Here is a 20,303-nt window from a genome sequence, read left to right on the forward strand (position 1 = left end):
GCAGTAGGGATCTGTGGTATAGAACAGAGGGATCTGGGAATACAGATCCACAATTCCTGAAAGGGATTGATAGGGTCCTAAAGAGAGCTTTTTGGCACATTGGCCTTCATAGATCTTAAGTATTGAGTACAGGAGTCGCATGTTATGTTGATGTTGGTGAGGACTCATTTCGAGTATTGTGTGCAGTTCTGGTCACCTACCTACAGGAAATATATCAATAAGATTGAAAGAGTACAGAGAAAATTTACAAGGATGTTGCTGGGACTTGAGGACCTGAGTTATAGGGAAAGGTTGAATAGGTTAGGACTTTATACCTTAGAACGTAGTAGATTGAGGGGAGCTTTGATATAGGTATACAAAATTATGAGGAGTATAGACAGGTTTAATACAGTCTTTTTCCTGAGATTGCATGGGACTAGAACTAGAGGTGATAGGTTAAGAGTGAAAGGCGTAGTATTTAAGGGGTAGGATGATTTAGATGGTATATTAGAGGAAATATTTAGAGGGTAGAATGAGTGGCTTGCAGAAGTGGTGGATGCCGTTTCAATTTCAACATTGAAGAGACATTTGGATAACTACAGGGATGGGGAGTGGGTGCAGTGGTTATGGAGGGCCATGGCCCATATTAGGATCGTTGGGACTGGGGCCTTTTTCTTTGCCATTGTACTCTACTTCAAGGGGAGAATGACTGCTGGATGATCTGGGGTTTGGATGTTTCAATGGGCCAGGGAGGGAGGTCAAAGAGGTAGGGGAGTGGCATTCCTAATTAGGGACTGAATCAGAGTTATTGAGTCAGTGTGGGTGGAAGTAAGAAACAGGAAGGGAGCATTAACTCTTTTTGGAGTCGTCTATAGACACCTGCCCCCCACCCCCGACAGCAGCAGAGACACTGAGGTGCAGATCACAGGGCAGATTTTGGAAAGAAACAGAAATAATAGTGCTGTTGTCATGCATACCTTCAACTTCCCTAATATTGTTTGCACTATATTAGCACACAAGGTTTGATGGGCCAGAATTGTTAGGTGAGTCCCGGATGGAATTCTGACACAGTATGTAGACAGGCTGACTAGACGAGAGGCCATACTGGATCTGGTACTAGGTAATAAGCCTGGCCAGGTAATAAATCCCTCAGTGGGTGAGCATTTTAGAAGCAGTCATCTAAACTCTGAGTTTTGGACAGGGATAGAAACAGATAATATCGGGAAACATTTAATAGAGGAGGGTGAATTATGATACCATTAAGTAGGAACTTAGAGCAGTAATTTGGGATGGGATGCACTCAGGGAAACACACAGCAGAAATGTGGAGATTGTTTAGGGAGCACTTGCATGAGTTTCTGGGAAGGTATGGCCCATTGATGGAGGGCAAAGATGGTAGGGTGAAGGAGACATGGTTGACAAGAGTTGTGGAACATCTTGACAAGAGCAAGAAAGATTACTTATGGTTTAGGAAGCAAGAATCAGACAGGGCTCCAGAGAGTTACATGATAGCCAGGAACGAGCTAAAGAATAAACTTTGGAGAGCTAAAAGGAGGTATGAGAAGGACTTGATCAGTATGATGTAGGAAAACCTCAAGGAGGATAATAGAGTGAGAGAATCAGGGACAGTGGAGGAAGTTTATGTTTGGAGTCAGAGGTTGTTGGGGAGGTCTTTAATGAATACTTTGCTTCAGCATTCATCGGTGAAAGACATCATAAAGTTTGTGAAGACAGCATAAAACAGGCTGATATGCCAAGCTGCTAACGTTAGGAAAGGATGTGCTGGAATTTTTGAAAAACTTTAGGATAGGTAAGTCCCCAGGGATGGATGGGATATATCCTAGGCTACTACAAGATGTGAGGGAAGATATTATTGCAGCTTTGACAATAATCTTTGTGTTCTCACTGGCCACAACAGTAGTACCAGATGATTGGAGGGTGACTTTTTTAAAATTTGTTCAATAAAGATAATAGGGATAACCCTAATGATAGGGTCTTACTAGAGACTGCTGGACAGGTACATGGAGCTCAGAAAAACAGAGGGCTATGAGTAACCCTAGGTAATTTCTAAGGTAAGGACATGTTCAGCACAGCTTTGTGGGCCGAAGGACCTGTATTGTGCTGTAGGTTTTCTATGTTTCTAACCCCAGGAATTATAGACCAGTGAGTTGTATGTCACTGGTGGAGCAGAGGTTGAAGAAGAAACACTGACAATTAAGTCTCTTTCTTTATAATTAAAACTTTAATGAGGAGAACTCCATTAGAACTGTGATTGCATTGAATACAGGTTGGTATCAGAGAAGACCATAATGTGGATATTGTCTCAAACATCACGTTCCTGAATCATCCATATGTTTATTTCCTTGTCTGTTTTCCTTTATCATTTTAATTGTTAGGCTGTCCGTGGAGCTCTGCAAAGAGTCAATGTAATTTTCATCTCTGTCTCTTCACAAGTAGAAGATCTTGTGTGCCCAGATGTATTGAAAAAATTCTAATTACCCAGTTTATTGAGAAAGTCACCTTTTGATCTCCATTTTGCTTTTGTGATCATCAGATACTTGGTTTGATCCCGCGTCTCTTGTTGAAGTCTGCAGCATCTGTTTACAGAGCAATGGTGTAGCAGTATTTCTCTGAATGGAGTCTGTGACTGGTGGTGTTCCACAGGTATCAGTGCTATCCTTGATATATCTGAATGACGTGGACAAAACTGGAGGCGGTCTGATTAGCAAGTTTGCAGATGAAATGAAAATTGGTGGAGTTGTGGATAGCGAGGAAGGCACTGCAGGATATTGACTGGAAATTTGTGTGGAGACATGACAGATAGTCTTTAATCTGGACAAGCATGAGGTAGAGTAGTTTGGGAGTTAAATGCAAGAAGAAAGTGTACATAAATGGCAGGACCATCAGGAGATTTGATGGACAGAGGAGTCCTGGGGTGTAAATCTGTAGCTTCTGAAAGGGTGCACCACAACCGGACAGGGTGTTAAAGAAGGTCTAATCCGACATACTTGCCTTTATCAGGTGGACTGCAGAGTAGGTTTGAGATCTTGCAGCTGTATAAAACTTTACTTAGACCACACTTGTGTGCTATAGAAAAGATGTGGAGGCTTTGGACAGGATATAAAAAAGGTTCACCAAGATGTTGCATGGTTCGGAGAGTATTAGGTGTAAGGAGGGGCTGGACAAACTTGGATTGTTTTTGCTGGAGGGCCAGAGTCTGAGGGGAGACTAAATAAAAAGGTATGAAATTATGAGTGGTACAGATAGAGCAGATGGTCTTTTTTTTCTGGGAAATGTCAAATACTATAGATAATTGCTTTAAGGCAGAGTTACCCAACCCTTTTTATGCCATGACCCGAGGGCTCTGTGGGGCCCAAGGTCGGGAACCCCTGCTTTAAGGTGAGAGGGGTTCAAAAGAGATAATATGAAGTTATTTCTTTTGACAGGGAGAGTGGTAGGCACGAGGGGTGATTGATAAGTTCGTGGCCTAAGGTAGAAGGAGATGAGTTACGACTTCAAACTTTCTGCATTATCACTCAAAGAGTTGACCTGCATGTGCCTGTAACAAGAGCTGTATAACTCATCGCCTTCTACCTTAGGCTACGAACTTATCAATCACCCATGCTGTGGACACCTTCTGGAGGTCCAATGCTCCATGACCGCTGGACTAAGTGTGTAAATGTAGGAGGGGACTATGTTGAAAAATAAATGTGCTGGGTTTTCTAAAATTGACTCCTTCTACTTTAGGCCACAAACTTATCAATCACTCCTCAACCTGGAATATACTGCCAGGGGAAGTGACAGAAATGGGTATGGTAGCAATGAGTCGTTTAGATACATGAACAAGTGTGACATGGAGGGCAGATAAAATCACAGTCAGTGCAGACGTGGTAGGCCAAAAACTCTGTCTCTGAGCTGTACCGTCTCAGAGTTTTGTGATCAGCTGTGTAAAGATACAACATTCTCCAAAAGAAGCCAGGCGTTTCAACGATGCACAACAGATCAACTTTAATGTATTCACAATTTCACTTTAAAACAGAGTGCCTCAACAGAGTGTATAAAATTAAAGGTTCTGCAACATCGGTAAGGCATGCATCTTTACTTATCTCGACACATTCACCCAGACAAGGTGAAAATAATGTGTAACACAATAACCCAGCTAATTTTTCTGAAAATACATCTCAGATTGCTATAATTGATCTCATTTATTGGGTAAATTTTCAGGTACCAAATATATAGACATACCTTTGTGAAGACACGCCACAGCACTACACGAACTACATAGTGGACAACAGTAAAGCAGAAAATTCTTTGCTGCTCAGGACATTGTGTGACTATAACAAAGTTGGTTATCTGGAACTGGATTCTGGTTTTAATCCTTCAACAGCTCTCAGAGAACTCAATGGACAGACACTTTAAATGCGAAGGTGACATTGAAATTTAAGTTGATACTGAACACAGTGATAATTTTAAATTGGGACTTTTGCAAATCCAGCAGCCTTGAATTAACAAGTACGTTGTTGCTAGTCTTTAGGGTATTTCAATTTTTTTTGGGGGTGCTTACCTATGCCAAACTTAGCGCAACATACTTGTAAAATACCTCACCCTGATCGTCAAGCCATAGCTGTTTTAGTAAGAGAGGCGCAAGGGATATGTAATACTACTCCAGCCACAGGACTTGGTGCTTCCTGCAACCGGTCCTACTGTCCCAATTCGCGAAGTCTGCATGCCACCGCTGTTATAAGGGCAGCTCCCTTCCCGCTGCCGTCTTCTGACAACAGGAACGTCACATTGCATTTCGGAGCCAGTTCCTTCACTGTTTTGTGCATGATCTTTGAGAAGCTGTTGAGGAGAAAGATATACCAATCTCAGTCAGAATGAAGCTGATCCCAGTCACGCAACATATCCGCCGATGATAAACAAAGGGCAAGACTCCGTCCTGAGAGTGGTGAGGTGGGTGAACCGACCACTCAGATTGTAGGGAGGGGATGAAATGGGGTGAGGGGAGGTTTGCAATGGGAAGACGGTATTTGCTTAGGCAATGGATATACAGTTAGGCAGTAATCAAAAGTTTCACAGGTCTGGGAGGATTACAGATGGTAAGTTCAACAGATACACTCCAGATGAAAAGGAGAACATGATACAAAGCAGAAGTTAAAATACATCTAATTAAAAATCAAGTTTCTAATTATGACCTGGGAATGGGTGTCAAGTTCATCTGTTCTGAAAGGCTCACGGAGCTGCTGACAGCACTTAGCACTGCGGAGGTCTCATCTAGTCTATGCAGTGCTGAGCTGGGTCTCTGAGCAGCGGGAAGGTGACTCCCTTCCCTGGTACAGCGCAGCTTTGATTCATTAGCCTGCCACACTGCCGTTTGCATCACCTTTATGAGACACCAGGAGGAGCAGGAAATCTTGAACAATGCGGTTCGCGCGACACTATTACAGGCTCAGGACGTCGGAGATCAGAGTTCAATTCCAGCGTCCTCTGTAAGGAAGTCCATACATTCTTCCCATGAGGATGTGGGTTTCCACCGGGTGCTCCGGTTTCCTCACACGGTCCAAAGATGTACCAGTTAGTAGGTTAATTGTCCTGTGATTAGGCTGGGGGCCGCTGGGCCGGAAGGGCCTGTACCACGACCTTCTAAATAAACAAACAAACTGGAAAATAATCAATGCTGGAGGAGCTCAGCAGCATCTACGGAGGGAATAGACAGCGTTTACATTCTGCTCACGCCGGTTCCTCTTCCCCCTTCGTCCCATCCATCAACTGCAAATATCAGCAGATCCTCTCCCGCATCTGGAAGAGGGCATTCCCTCAGGGACTGTCATCCCTCGTCCTTTCCCCTCCACTCACCGAGCAACATTCTCTTCCCATCCACTGGCTGATTTCCTTTGGTGTAGGGCATGAGCAAGGGCTGTGGGGGAATAAGGGTGGGGGGGGGGTAATGTTTCTGTTCCCCCAGGGGCCTGTGGGCTAAAATGGCCTCCTTGTGAGACTGACTGTGTTTGTAGTCTCCACACTCCACCAACAGACTGTCTCACCCTCGCCATTCCTGGCACACATCTAACCAGTGACTAACCAGTCATTACAATAATAACAACTGGTTCATGGAGACTTGCAAACAGCACAACATTCTTTGAAACAAACTCTACTTTCAGGCATTGTTGAGCTATGCTATGGGTGTTTCTTTGATGTTATCTTAATCCTGACACATATCAAAGAAAATGACACCCAGGTGATTTGCCACCACGTTCCTGTTTGTAAGTACAATAGGGTAGATACTCCGGAGTTTGGGTGCAGTCACCCAGGAGCAAACTGGGCTCAATTTGAAGGGGGACAGGGACACAATAGCAAAGTAGTAATTACATTACATCACAGACGCAAAGAAAGTAGACACCCTCACATTGCAAGCCTGTCCCACCACTGCCAAGTTACCCCAAGCCTGAACTGCTCTTTGCCAGCTCCACAGAAACTTCAACTGGCCGATATTCTAAAAGTTTATCTACCTCTTTAAATGCTTCTAATGATACACACTCTTCAACCATCTTTGATAGGGAATTCTGATGCCTCGCCAGCCTCACAAAGAAAAGATTTCTATACACCTCAATTTTAAGTGACTGGATCTCTGTAAATATTTCGCAAGTCAACTACGTACAGTATGCATGGACACACAAGAGACTGCAAATACCAGATTCTGGGGCGAACTCAGGGGGAAAGCTTGCTTGCATTTACCCTATCTATATTCCTCATAATTTTGTATGCTTCTGTCAAATCTCCCCTAGGGAATAAAGTCCTAACCCATTCAACCTTTCCCTATCCTCTGGTCTTCAAGTCCTGGCAACATCCTTGTAAATTTTCTCAGAAGAGAGATATCCTGTGTATATACTTCTTGTAGGTAGTTGACCAGAACTCCAAACTTAGCCTCCCAACATCAACGTAACATCCCATGGAGTTCTTCTAGCAGCTGTGGACTCATCTTGAGTTGTCAGCTACATGTCATTTCAACTCACCTTCCCTTTCCCTGTCTATCCTTGGCCTTCTCCACTGCCACAATGAGACCACATCCAAACTGAAAGAACACCTCTTGTTCCATGAGTAGTTTAAAAGCCAATGCTGTGAACATGGACTATTCCAATTTCAGGTAACCCACACCCAGAACCCTGTGTTCCTTACACACTTACTCTCTACCTAGCTGCTCTCTTCCCTGTGTTCACATTCCGTAACTGAGATTAGTTTTCCTGCCTGATTTCATCTGGGTTTCTTCACCCACCTGTTTGCCTCCACAGATGCTGCTTGATCCCGACTTAGACTCCTAGAGTATTACATCAAAGAAACTGTCTCTTCAGCCCATCTAGTCTATACCAAACTGTTATTCGGCCTAGTCCCATTGATGCACACCTGGACTATTATCCACCGTACCATCCCATCCATGTACTTATCTTCTCTTAAATGCTGCATTTGAACCCACATCCCTCCTCAGGTTTCCCTTAAACATTTCACTTTTAACCCTTAACTTATGACCTCTAGTTCTAGTCTCATTCAACCTCAGTGGAAAAAGCTTGCTTGCATTTACACTATCCATACCGGTCATAATTTTGTATTTTTCTATCAAATCTCCCCTCCTTCTCCTACTCTCTAGGGAATAATGTCCTAACCTATTTAATCTTTCCCTATAATTCAGGTCCTCAAGACCTGGCAACATCCTTGTAAATTTTCTCTGTACTCTTGATATCTTATTGACATCTTTCCTGTAGGGAGGTGACCAGAATCCAAATTTAGCTTCACAGACATCTTAGATAACTTCAACATAAAACCCCATTGAGTACTTCCAGCAGTTTGTTTTTAAAACCACATATACTGTAGGTTTCAGCTAATAATTATAGAGATTTGCTGATATATTTTATGTAGGCTTATTACTTTTAAGCTGTTTAGAATACAAGAAAATGAGTTCACCTTTGAGAAATGCATGCACCATGTAGTATTCTTTTGATACACTGCTAATTGAGTGGTTGATATAACAAAGGATGATTTGTTAGACAAAATAACTCCTGGACACTAGCAACTGAACTCTAGTTAGTTTGGAGTAGTAAGCTCTTCTGTAATGTTAATAAGCACATTTGGCAAGACCCTGCCACTTCTGAGAGGCAGATCTGCTTCCTCAGTCACAACAATACAGCTAAAATGCAGGCCCAATGAGTCCATACTGAGATCAATGCCCAGTTTCCTGCGTTTGGCCCATACCTCTAAGTCCCATCCCTTTAAGACTCACCCCTCCATCTACCCACCCAAATGCTTCTTAAACATTACCCCGTGTCAGCCACTTCTGCCAGCTTGTTTCATAATCTCACTACTACTGTGTAAACATGCCCTTTAAATCTTTCCCCTCTCACAAATCTATGCCCCCCTTGTTTTGGAGTTGGAGACAGTGTCCTGATAGTCCTGAGTGGGGTTTGCTTTAGGGGGTAAGGGAGAGGACTGAGAACTGCCACCTGACCTCAGCAGAGGTCATTCTGCCAGACTACAACAGCATCCACTTTGTCTGCGGGTTTGATGGTGAGGTTGGGATCGGCGCAGAGAGGGTGGAGGAGAGCAGTGCGTTCGGAGAGGGGCAAGATCCGAACAGCTTCTTACATCATCCTCTCCCCCACCCACCTGACTTCACCACCTAACTTCTACAGTACTCCTTCCCATCTTATTCTGGCATCTTCCCTCTTCCTTTCCAGTCTTGAGAAAGGTCTCAACCTGAAACATCGTCTGTTTTTTCATTACTGTAGATGTTGCTTGACCTGCCGAATTCCTCGAGCATTTTGTGTGTGTTGCTCTGGAGAAGGTAGATGTTCTTACTGTATTCTCGAGCCTGTGCCCATAGATTCAAGAAAAGTTCCTCAAAATGAGGGCTATGTAGGAGGGAAGATTAGAATGATCTGGGAGTAGGTTAAAACATTGACACAACATGGGGGCCAAAGATCCTGTACTGTTCAATGTATATATTGGAAGGAAGCAGGTGTAAGAGAGATCGAGGAGAACAAGGAGGGTGAGAGAGAAATGTTCAGATTAAAGGCTATGATCAGTGCGTGCTGCCAGGATCAGTGCTGGGTCCCCTGTTGTTAGTCACATTTTGATGAGGTGGGTGATGTAGTTATTAAGTTTGGGGATAGGTACCAAAGTTGGCGGTCTGGATACTGCTTTAAAACAGGAACTTGATTGACACAGAAGAGATTTTAAGAAGCTGAGCACTTACTGTGGGTGAAGCTTGTAGAGAGTTCCATCAACACCCACGGTAATCTCTAGGTGGTCCAGGCCCCGGTTCTCCCTTATTTTGTCCACGACAGCAGCCATCCCTGCGCCACAGAGCTGGGCGGCTCTCTTCGAAACAACACCGCACACCTCCTTCACGATGATACTGTCGTCACAAGTGCTGTCAAGGCCGAGGTTCTGGAGGATTGCACGGACCTGGAGCAGAGCCAGGCAGTCACTGCATCGACAGACAGGTAAAGAACCAAATGACACGTCAGCCACGAACTTCAGAACCAAGCCAAGTGGCTAAAATCTTAAGGAAGAATCTAGATACCTTTCTATCTGGGAAAGAAACTTTGTTTCAAAGATGCTTCTTGTCTTCAGTGTCTCCGAGATTTTCCCCCTGAACAGGAATCCTCGCCTGGTGAAATCGATGACCACATTTCGCACAATCTCACCCAGGTACATCCCGCTGATCATCTTCTCATACCTAGAAATGATAGTGACAACAATCCTTTCAGTACTGAAGTATCACTTTCAATTAGTCTCAACCGGATGTGAATACAGGGCACGTGATTGGTACATTTGGGGATGACACAAAAGTTGATGGATTGGAGGAGTTTAGTTGAGGAGAGAGATTAGATAGGCTGGATTTTTTTTTCTGGAGTAAAAGAGAATGTCAATGATACAGGAAACATTTCTTCCCGAATTTCATCAGATTTCAATGAACACCATGTCATTATTCCTTCTTTGGCACTATTTTGTAATTTATAGGAATCTTTGTACTGCTACTGCAGACAACAAATTTTGCATCATATGACAGTGATAATAATCCTGACTCTGATGCTGAAGGTTCACCTGACGGTGAATAAAATGACAAGCAGCATTGAGCATTGTCGCAGGAAAGCAACCTCCTTCATCAAGGGCGCCCAGCGTCCTGGCCGTGCTCTCTTCTCGCTACTGCCATCAGTAAAGCAGTACAGGAGCCTCAGGACCCACACCACCGGGTTCAGGAACAGTTATTACCCCTCAACCATCAGACTCTTGAACCAAAGGGGATAACTTCACTCAACTTCACTCACCCACAAGAGTTCCCACAACCTATGAACTCACTTTCAAAGACTCTTCATCTCATGTTCTCGATATTTATTGCTTATTTATTTATTATTATTATTTTCTTTTGCATTTGCAGTTTGCCTTTTGCACACTAGTTGTTTATCCGCCCAGTTGGGTCTTTCAATGATTCTGTTGTGGTTCTTGAATTTACTGTGTATGTCCACAAAAAAATGAATCTCAGGGTTGTATATGGTAACATATATGTACTTTAATAATAAATTTACTTTGAACTTAGATAGGACAGAAATTCAGGCTCTTTTCCCCACGGCAAGGGTAATAAAAAATACGAATGGTGTCGGAAATGAGGTTTAATGGGAATTTGGGCAGGTATTTCCCCCCCAACACACGAGAGTAGTTAATTCTTAAAACCTCACTGGCAGAGAAGATGGTGAAATCAGGTATAATCTTTATGTTTAGTAAACATTTAGACAGACACTTAAAAAGGTAAAGCACAGGATTCAGAGTTAGTGAGGGCAAATGGAATTATTGTAGAGATTGGCATGGACTTGAAGTCATAGAAAAGTACAGCACAAAACAGGCCCTTCAGCCCATCTAGTCCATGCCGAAACCATTTAAACCGCATACCCGCATCAACCTCGTCTCCACCCCTACTATCCATGTACCTATCCAAACTTTGCTTAAATCTTGAAATCGAGCTCGCATGCACCACATGCTGGCAGCTTGTTCCACACTCTCACGACCCTCTGAGTGAAGAATTTTCCCTCATGTTCCCCTTAAACTTTTCACCTTTCACCCTTAACCCATGACCTCTGGTTGTAGTCCAACCCAACCTCAGTGGGAAAAGCCTGATTGCATTTGCCCAATCAACATCCCTCATAATTTTGTATACCTCTATCTAATCTCCTCTGTCTTCAACGATCTAAGGAATTAAGTCCTGACCTACTCAACCTTTCCTTATAACTCAGGTCCACCAGACCCAGCAACATCCTTGTAAATCTCTCTCTACTCCTTCAACCTTATTTACATCATTCACGTAGGTAGGCGACCAAAACTGTACACAATATTTCAAGTTGGGCCTCACCAACATCTTATGCAACTTCAACATAACATCCCGTCTCCCAACTCACTACTTTGATTTATGAAGGCCAATATGCCTAAAGCTTTCTTTATGACCCTACCTACCTGTAACACCACTTCCAATTAATTATGGTCCTGTATTCCCAGTTCCCTTTGTTCCAGCAACTCCTCAGTGCCCTCCTGTTCACTCCTGGTTGGTCCTACTGAAGTACAACACTTCACACTTGTCTGCATTAAAATCCATCTATCATTTTCAGCCCATTTTTCCAGCTAATCCAGATCCCTCTGCAAGCCTTGATAGTCTTCCTTGCTATCCACATTGACACTTGTGTGTCAACTGACTTACTCCTGTGCCGTACAACTCAATGCCCTCATTGTTATATTAATTATTTCAATTCATATTCCAATAGTTCTTACATCTATTTCATAATCAGCATTTTAAAACCTGTTCTGTAGTCATGGAAATGCATGTGAAGCCTATAACCACCTTATCAATACTCAAGGTTGACTGTAGGCACCAATACATTTTGTTGTAATCACTTGAGTTGAGCAAGATGTTCTCTTAAGACCTTGTCTACTGGTGGGTCCTCAAGTGGCTGTAGAGGCCAATTGGGATCCACATATTTGCGTCAGCGTGGACACGAGTAAGTGGTGGTTTATGGTTAGTGGTGGTTTATGGTCAGTGTTTGAGTCTTTTAGTTGTTCAGTCTCTCCTTTCACAGCTGCCATTTCTTCTCTGCAGCACAGTGGAGGTCGTTCTCATGTAGGGCTGCTCCCTCTTGAACAGATTTCCTCCAGGTGTATCTATTGAGTGCAATGTCCTCACAGATTTTCGACGTAATGTTGAATTTCTTTAAGCCGATTTAGATGTTATCTTTGAAGCATATCCTTTGAATGCCAGGGGTTCGCTGGCTTTCCTTCAACTGGGAGTAAAGGATCTGTTTGGGAAGACGCGAGTTAGGCATCCGGATGATCCGTCAGAGCTGGTGTTGCTTTATCGTGATGGAGGTGCAGTTCACGTTGGCCTCCTCCAGCATGCTGGTGTTAGTGTATCTGCCCCTCCAGCTGATCGTTAGAATCTTTCAGAAGGTTCTTTGTCTCAGGGCTTTCAGGCGTCTACTATAGGTGGTCCATACGGTAATGTAGGAAGGACAAGTGCTCTACAGACCGAGAGTTTTGTTTGGACTTGTAGGTTGTGGTCTTCAAAGACTCTTTTTCTTAATCTTATATGAGTCCCACTAGCACTACTCAGGCTGTGGTTGATGTCCGAGTTGATGTCTGCTTTTAAGGAGAGAATGCTGCCAAGCTAGGGAAAGTGGGTTTACATTTTCAAGGGTGATATTGTCAACTTTTAAGGAGGGCTGGATAAATGGCTGGTTAGGCAGTGGCTGATCTTGGGCCTGTGTCTTCTTTATCTTCAAAACAAGACCCAGCGAAGTCATTCAGGATAAACTGGAGGTCTTCTTCAGAATGTGCCGCAATGGCGTCGTCACCTGCCTCCTGAAGCTTCACGAGGGTGAGTGGGGCTGACCTGGTTCTTGGCCTTGAAGCATTTGAGGTTGAAAAGCCTGATGTCTATTCTATACATGATTGGGGTTCCTTGTGGCAGGTCTTGACCAATAAGGTGAAGGACGTCAGCAGTAAAGGTGGCAAATAGGGTCAGCACAATGATGCAGGCCTGTTTGACTCTGGTCTTGACAGCGAAGGGTTCTGATTCAGCGCCACTATTAGCGAGTACCGTGACTGACACCCCATATGCAGTAGACTCACTATTCATAAGTGCTTGTCAAGCCAAGTCTTGATACACTGTCCGTGCACTGCTAGGAGACCGTATCATCAATTGCTGGACACTATCACCCAGTGTCCAGGACTATCTACATTTTTATTTTCCAAATGAATATGCTTCTCTGCTCACTATTTTGAATTACATTGGTCGTTATTTTTGAATGTTAGCTTGCTGTTTTAAATGTTTTGCACTTTAGCCCCAGAGGAATGCTGGTTTGTTCCTCTACATCCATGAATGGTTTGAATGATAAATTTAATCTGATTTGATATCATACTCCAGAGAGCTTGGCAGTCCACGATATAAAATGTTTTGGCCAAATCGATTAAAGCCAAGTAGAAGGGCTGCCTTAGGTCATGGCAATTTTTCCTGTAATTGGCGTGCTGTGAAAATCACATCTGCTCTACCTCCAGATGAGCTCCCCACTCCATGTTCACGCACATGAGCCCCTCATCTCCCTCCACGGTCTCAACGTTCTTCGCCTCTTCCATGTAGCAGGTGTTGCTGCCGGTCCCTGAAGAGGAACAGTGACATTTGCTGAAACCTGTGATTCAGGAAGTACTTCTTCAGATAGTGGAAGGAGTCAGTTGAGAAGGATAGGTGCAAGCGCTTTGCCTGGTGTTGACAGCAGGGAGATGCCCCTGTAATTGCCAATTGCTTTGTCTTCCTTCTCGAATGTAGCCACTTTTAGAGTATCCCTGAGCTCTGAGAACAGTTGTTCCCTTTCTCAGACCTTCAGGAGCACGGCATGAATGTGGTGCAGGAGTGCTGGTCCACCGTTCTTAAAGATCTCTGCTGGGATCCCATCAGGACCAGCAGCTTTGTTGCTTTACAGGCTGCTGATGGCACCGTGGACCTCCTTCACACTAGGAGGTTAAAACATACCTGGGAACCGACAGTGCTCTGCTGTTGCTGACCTCAAATTGTGCAGTATTTCCAAAAGCTCAGATACCAGAAAAAAGCTAACGCTTTTCTCTCTGGGGCGATGGAGAATGAGAGGCAACTTGATAGAGGTGTACAGGATGATAAGAGGCATAAATCAAGTGGATAACCAGAGACTTTTTCCCCAGGGTGGAAATGGCTAATACAAGGGGGGCAAAATTTTTTAGGAGATTGGAGAAAGGTATCAGGGGATGTCAGCGATGAATTCTTTACACAGGTGTGTGAAGGTCCTGCTGGGAGATCCATTAGGGACATTTAAGAAACTCTCAGATAGGAACACGGAAGGCTACGCAGGAGGGAAATTAAACTTTAAACTAGCTTAAAAGTTCAACACAACATCATGGGCTGCAGGATCTGTACTGTACTGTTCTATGTTCTATTTTCTGGCTGCCCAGTTGATACTGTTCAGCTTTGGGGTACCTCAATTCACCCATCATGATTATAGACTAGGAGATAAAAGTTGCATTGTATCAACCCACTTTTGTTTCCCTTGGTTCAATGACAGATCGTCCACTGCTTTATCGTACTCCGTCCTGATATCATCAAGGCACCCGTTGTCACCGAAAGCTCCCCACTCCATGTTCACGCACATGAGCCCCTCATCTCCCTCCACGGTCTCAACGTTCTTCGCCTCTTCCATGTAGCAGGTGTTGCTGCCGGTCCCTGAAGAGGAACAGTGACATTTGCTGAAGAGGATTGCAGCAGCAAAAGGTTCATCTCACACAAAGATGAGAAAATGGAGACAAAGAATTCAGCAAATACAAATAATCAATAATAAAATCGCCAGTTTACATGTAGAGTAAAAATGAAGCTTTTCTCCTGCCAGATGAATGGACTCCTGGCACATACACAAGAAAAAAGGTTAATTACTTTGTAACGGAGAGTGAGTTTGGAATTGCTGAACACTATAACAAATAAAAAATGAGAAAGAAGTACAAGTGAATATCGGGCAAACCCAAAGCAGGGATATTTAGCACACACTTCCGGCCCTCTTGGGAAATCAGTTTCCTTACTTTTTAAGTAGGACTTTTGTTAGCCCGAGTACAATTTTTCTATAGTAAACCTTCCAATTAATATAAGCATCAAAACAACATATATAGTCTGCAGGGAGAGTTTTCTACCTCAGGTTTTACGCACTGAGATTGGAGCATATTTTTATAATCCGTTTTAAAAAAAATCTGAAACCAACTCTGAAGCAAAGCTCATTCTGCAGCTTTTGCCCTGAGTTCTACCCGTGACCTCCTGCAACCTCAGATAAAGCGAGGCCATGGGACCAGAGTCACCGTCACTCTCCATTTCCTCAGCTCAGGACTGACTCCAGGTTACTGCTGATCGCTGCCACACCTCACAGTTTGCTGGGCAGTGCAGGGAGGAAAAAAAACTTCACCCCCACTTCTCTCGCCGAAAACGACAGGATGAGCACAGATATTTACAGGTTTCCCCAAAGTACAGGAATTCAATAAAAGGACTAATGTTCTTATGCCCTGACCAATCCTTTTTATTTGGAAATTCATTTTAATAAACAGTAAATCTAGTATTTTGCTTCAGGGCAAATCATGAATCTATACATTTTAAAATCAAAAGCCAATGTGAACGAATTTGGACAGCTTCACTCCATTTACTACAGGGTATCTGCCTGCTCTGCTAGTTTACACTGACAATGCTGCTGAGTCAGACCCAAGCTGTGCTGTGCTGGGCTGTGAAAGGGAACAGATCCATACTGATTCACCAGGTTTGTTAACGAGACATTGATAACATGGTTGTGGGCTAATTGATTTTATTTACTTGCCCAGAACCACCTGACTGCTACCCCATTTCCCTAATTAGAGCCTCTAAAATTCACGTCTACTAATGGCTGTATACAAACACAACACACAATCAGCCTGTCTCTCTGTCATCATGAAAAAATCCAGCTTTAATATATTCCAGCATTTAATCCATGGTTTTAGGCCGATTCCTTTGCAATCAAAAGCCAAAGAAGTACAAATGCTGGGTATCTGAAATATAAACTAGGAATGCTTAGTAGGCCAAGCAACATCACTGGAGAGAGAAATGGAGATAATGTTTCAGATTGAAGTTCCTTCAACAGAAATTTTCCATCAGAAAAGTCACTATCCTGGAACTATTAACTCCAGCATTTTCAGTTTGTCTTCTACTTCATTTACTGACAACTAAATGAGATGAATGCAGTGGGTGTCAATACTAACTCACCAACAATCATTCCAACTTCACACTGTAGATCTTCATATGCACATGTCATCATCGTGCCAACCGTGTCATTCACAATTGCTACAATATCCAGCTCAAACTCCTAGATGAAGAAATTATAGAATAATCAGGAAGAATTGTAATCACTTTGAGACCAAGGAAGGCTGCCCAGCAGCGAACTATCCATTACTTCAAAGACAGATGAAGTAAAAATCAAAAATGATTTTTTTCAGCATTTTTCTTCTGGTAGAATTCAATCTAGAAAGCCTAAGATTTGCTCCAAATATTTTAAATCATTATAATAATTTACAATCAATTTTTTTCAGATTTTGAGCTAAATTTCATAACTGTGTCAAACCAAGTAAACCATGAGGAGGAGGAAGTACAGAAGTCCACGTTGTTGGACGAGGAAAGACAGGTTGAGAGTCAGAGCTGAAGCAGATGTATTACTGAATAGCCCATTATTGCACTGTGTATTTGATCGAATTATACATACACATAATAATTATATCAATGATTTACGCCTCCTCCCAATCTCCTACAATAGCATGTTCATTTACAAGGAAATGGTAACTTAAACAAATGAAGGCGCATCGATGGGAATTTGTCAACTTACATCTCTTCGTTTAATGGCATCCCTGAGCATCGTAACTACATCCTCTCCCTCACAATCTGTTGCCTTAAAACCTTTCGTCCATTTAAGAAGAATACCCTGAGAAAAGACAAAACTACCATTTAACAACCAAATGCGAAAAATCACCGTAGAATGGGGGAAAAAAAAACTACTGTGTAGTGTCAGGGCATTGCTGCTGGGAAGGGCACTGGGTGAAGAAAGTAGGGCAGTTTGAAAGGGTGGTTAGGATGGGCTCTGTAGTTGGACAGAACAAAATGGGTCAGAGTAAGTTTAAGGACAGGGAACGTCATTCACTACAAGCTAAGTACGTGGAGATGTTCATAGCAATTAGTGCCGTGACTTCTTTAGGCACTTTCTTATCAGTGGCAAAAGGCCTCAGCCCTGGAACATCTAAGTCTATAGAAACGTGCATCCAAGGTGAAGGCAACGTGCAGAAAGCTGTGGGAGAGAGAGGCCACCGCTTGAATCCGGGTTTGGGGTGGCAACTGGCTAAGCAGCTGGTGAAAATAGTGGCAATAAAATAAGCTGCTGGTGGAGGGCTACCGAGGAGGTGGAAAGTGGCACGGGTTGGGTCCAGCATCAGAGGAGTGGGCAGAATAATGGAGGCTGTACATCAAGACCTCCGTCAACACGCTCAGGAGTGCAGCGGGCTGGTGGGTGGATTGAGAAGCGTGCTTGGGAGTCGGCCTGCACCATTGCACCCGGAATGCTTGAAGGATCAAACACCACGTACAGGATTTACGCTGGTGTGGTCCCAATACTGCACTACATCACAATGACCACACAGGCTCAGAACAGTGTCAGTGACAGAGTCTTGGGACAACTCAGTCTTCATTTCATAAGGAATGTTACATGGGCCTAAGGCAAGGAAATTACACCACATGTGCAGGCAAGACTCCCAACTCAATTGCTTAGTTAAATTTCCACCTGGCAAACAGCCATTATTGCATCTTACATTATTCTGCATTATTACATTTTCAATTCAGTTATGATGAAATTAACAATGCTATACAATCCAATTTCAAGGCTAGGAGTAATTAAATCCACATTAGAGCAATATTTTTCTTCAAATTTTTAAATAAATGCACTTGCCTCATCTAAACTCTTCTGTTCACAGGGGAAAGAAAACGTGAAGCCAAGAGGAAGCCGTGCTCCCTTCATGCCCATGTAGTCCAGGAAGTCGGAGATGCAGTGAACAATATGGTCAAACAGCTGAAAATTGAAAGAAAGAATCGTCTGGTTATTATTGATAAATTACCAACGTGATTTCACCTGACAGTAAGTCTTCCTTTCCCGGCAACACACACAAAATGCTGGAGGAACTCAGCAGCCAGGCAGCATCTACAGAAAAGAGTGCAGTCGACGTTTCAGGCTGAGACCCTTCAGCAAGAATCCTCATTTTTTTCCCCTCCAGTCCTGCTGAAGGGCTTCGGCCTGAAATGTCGACACTACTCTTCTCCATTGATGCTGCCTGGCCTGCTGAGTTTCTCCAGCAATTTTTGTATGCAGCTTGGATTTCCAGCATCTGCAGGCTTTCTCTTCTTTTCCCTAACTGCTTTGTTGAGGATTTTTTTCTGGTAAGATTAAACAAAACAATTTTTTTTTATTATTACTTCAGCAGAATGCACCAGTTCCTTGGGTTTCCACTGAATGTGCAAACCTTGAGCACGTTGCCGGAACACAGATTACCCGAGTGCAAACGTTAACACCTGAAGAGGCTTTTCAGACATACACCAGCATTACAACACCCAACTATCAACATCCAGAGGGTTAACTATGACCAGAAACTGGAATAGGCATGCACACAATGAAGCTATAAGACAATGAGAGGCTAGGAAACCCTTGGTGGGAAACTCACCTCCTAACTCCCCAAAGCCTGCGTACCATCTGCAAGGCTCAAGTCAGGAGAGTGAAAGAACGCCCTCCTCTTGCCCAGGCAAGTGCAAATTCAACAACTCTGAAGAAACTCAAAACCACTCAGGACATAGCAACCCTCTTGATAGGCACTCCATCCATAGTTCATTCACTCCGCCGCCACCGCGTGGCGACGCTCGCTTCGCCACCAACGCTCAGCGATGTTCACCCCTCCTCCAACGTACTTTGTACCATCTACAGAACATGACAACAACTCCCTAAGACTCCTAGCACAGCACCTTTCAAACAGAAGGCCTCTAACAGCTGAAAGGACAAGGACAACAAAAGCACGGGGAACACCACCTAGGAATTTGCTCTGACTTGGAAAGCACATCATCGTTCCTTCACTGTCTATGGTCAAAATCCTAGGACACATTGCCTGACCACACTTTGTGTACAGCCACACCTCAAACACTGGTGGTGGTGGTGGTGTCATTCGTTAGTCTCGCAAGACCATGGATCTGCGCCTGGAATGGTTTCCAGGGCGCAGGCCTGGGCAAGGTTGTATGGAAGACCAGCAGTTGCCCATGCAGCAAGTCTCCCCTCTCCACGCCACCGATGTTGTCCAAGGGAAGGGCATGGGCCGATACAACTTGGCACCAGTGTTGTCGCAGGAGTTGCCAGAGAGAGGTTGAAGGCAACGTCGGACTGCCTTAGGGACTCCGGCTCCAGATTCGTCCTCAGGGTTTACTCCCGGAGCCTTCCCCAAGAGTGGGTATGGCCGCAAGGCACCGGAGGTTTGAAATCAGAGTTTTCCCTCTCTTAGATGGACTACCTTCCCAGGCTGACGAGCCCCATCTCCCCGAACTCAGACACTGCAGTGGTACAATTAGGTGGCTCACCACCACCTCCTCTGAAGGGTAATTCAGATTTGGACAATGAAATGCAGGCTCAGTCTACGGAGCCCAGATAACCTGAATGAATAATGTAAAAAATCTTCTGTCCCAAGGGTCAGCCGCACGGCACCAAAGAGCAGCCCAACTATCTCGACAGTGGGGAAGAGCCTCTCGTATTCTAAAGACAGGGAACACAGACTGACTGTTACTAAGTGGTCAGATCCTGTTTATACTGCAATATCACTTTTCAGCTAATGGGATATCAACGCAGAGTCTAAATAAAGAATTGCTCAATGAGAACAGCTTCCGCTGATTGGTATTTACACTTTGATATGGTGCTCACAGCAGGCAGAAGGTGCTCTCAGCCGGTTATCAGCCTAATGGAGGTGAACTGCTCTTCGCTCACAGCTTTTCACAGGTCACTAGCAGCTGTCAAAAGCCCTTTTCCTTTTGGCTCATCAACTGGAAGACAGGAGTTGGTGGCCGTTCAGCGATGTTCAACAGGCACCGTTCACAAAGGGAGAGAAAAATAAACACAGCTGATACAGCCGAGGACAACTGCCTGAAATTCATGAACTGAGCCATAAATCAGTCCACCCGGTAAGCTAACAGAG

At 43.9% G+C, this 20,303-nt stretch overlaps 1 protein-coding gene across 1 annotated transcript in view; it reads right to left on the reverse strand.

The window, feature by feature from the left end:
- Positions 1-3,960: 3,960 nt before the first annotated feature.
- hk1 (hexokinase 1) overlaps positions 3,961-20,303 on the reverse strand; it is a 70,657-nt gene continuing 54,314 nt past the window's right edge. Inside the window, exons 12-18 of the mRNA XM_073027166.1 lie at positions 18,032-18,151; positions 16,922-17,017; positions 16,309-16,408; positions 14,577-14,760; positions 9,553-9,708; positions 9,223-9,456; positions 3,961-4,820 (exon numbers count right to left, since the gene is read on the reverse strand). Coding sequence (XP_072883267.1) covers positions 4,679-4,820; positions 9,223-9,456; positions 9,553-9,708; positions 14,577-14,760; positions 16,309-16,408; positions 16,922-17,017; positions 18,032-18,151 — 1,032 coding nt within the window. The 3' untranslated portion in view covers positions 3,961-4,678. The remainder of the gene's footprint in view (positions 4,821-9,222; positions 9,457-9,552; positions 9,709-14,576; positions 14,761-16,308; positions 16,409-16,921; positions 17,018-18,031; positions 18,152-20,303) is intronic.

This window comes from Hemitrygon akajei, chromosome 23 (genome assembly GCF_048418815.1).
Source record: "Hemitrygon akajei chromosome 23, sHemAka1.3, whole genome shotgun sequence".
NCBI lineage: Eukaryota > Metazoa > Chordata > Chondrichthyes > Myliobatiformes > Dasyatidae > Hemitrygon > Hemitrygon akajei.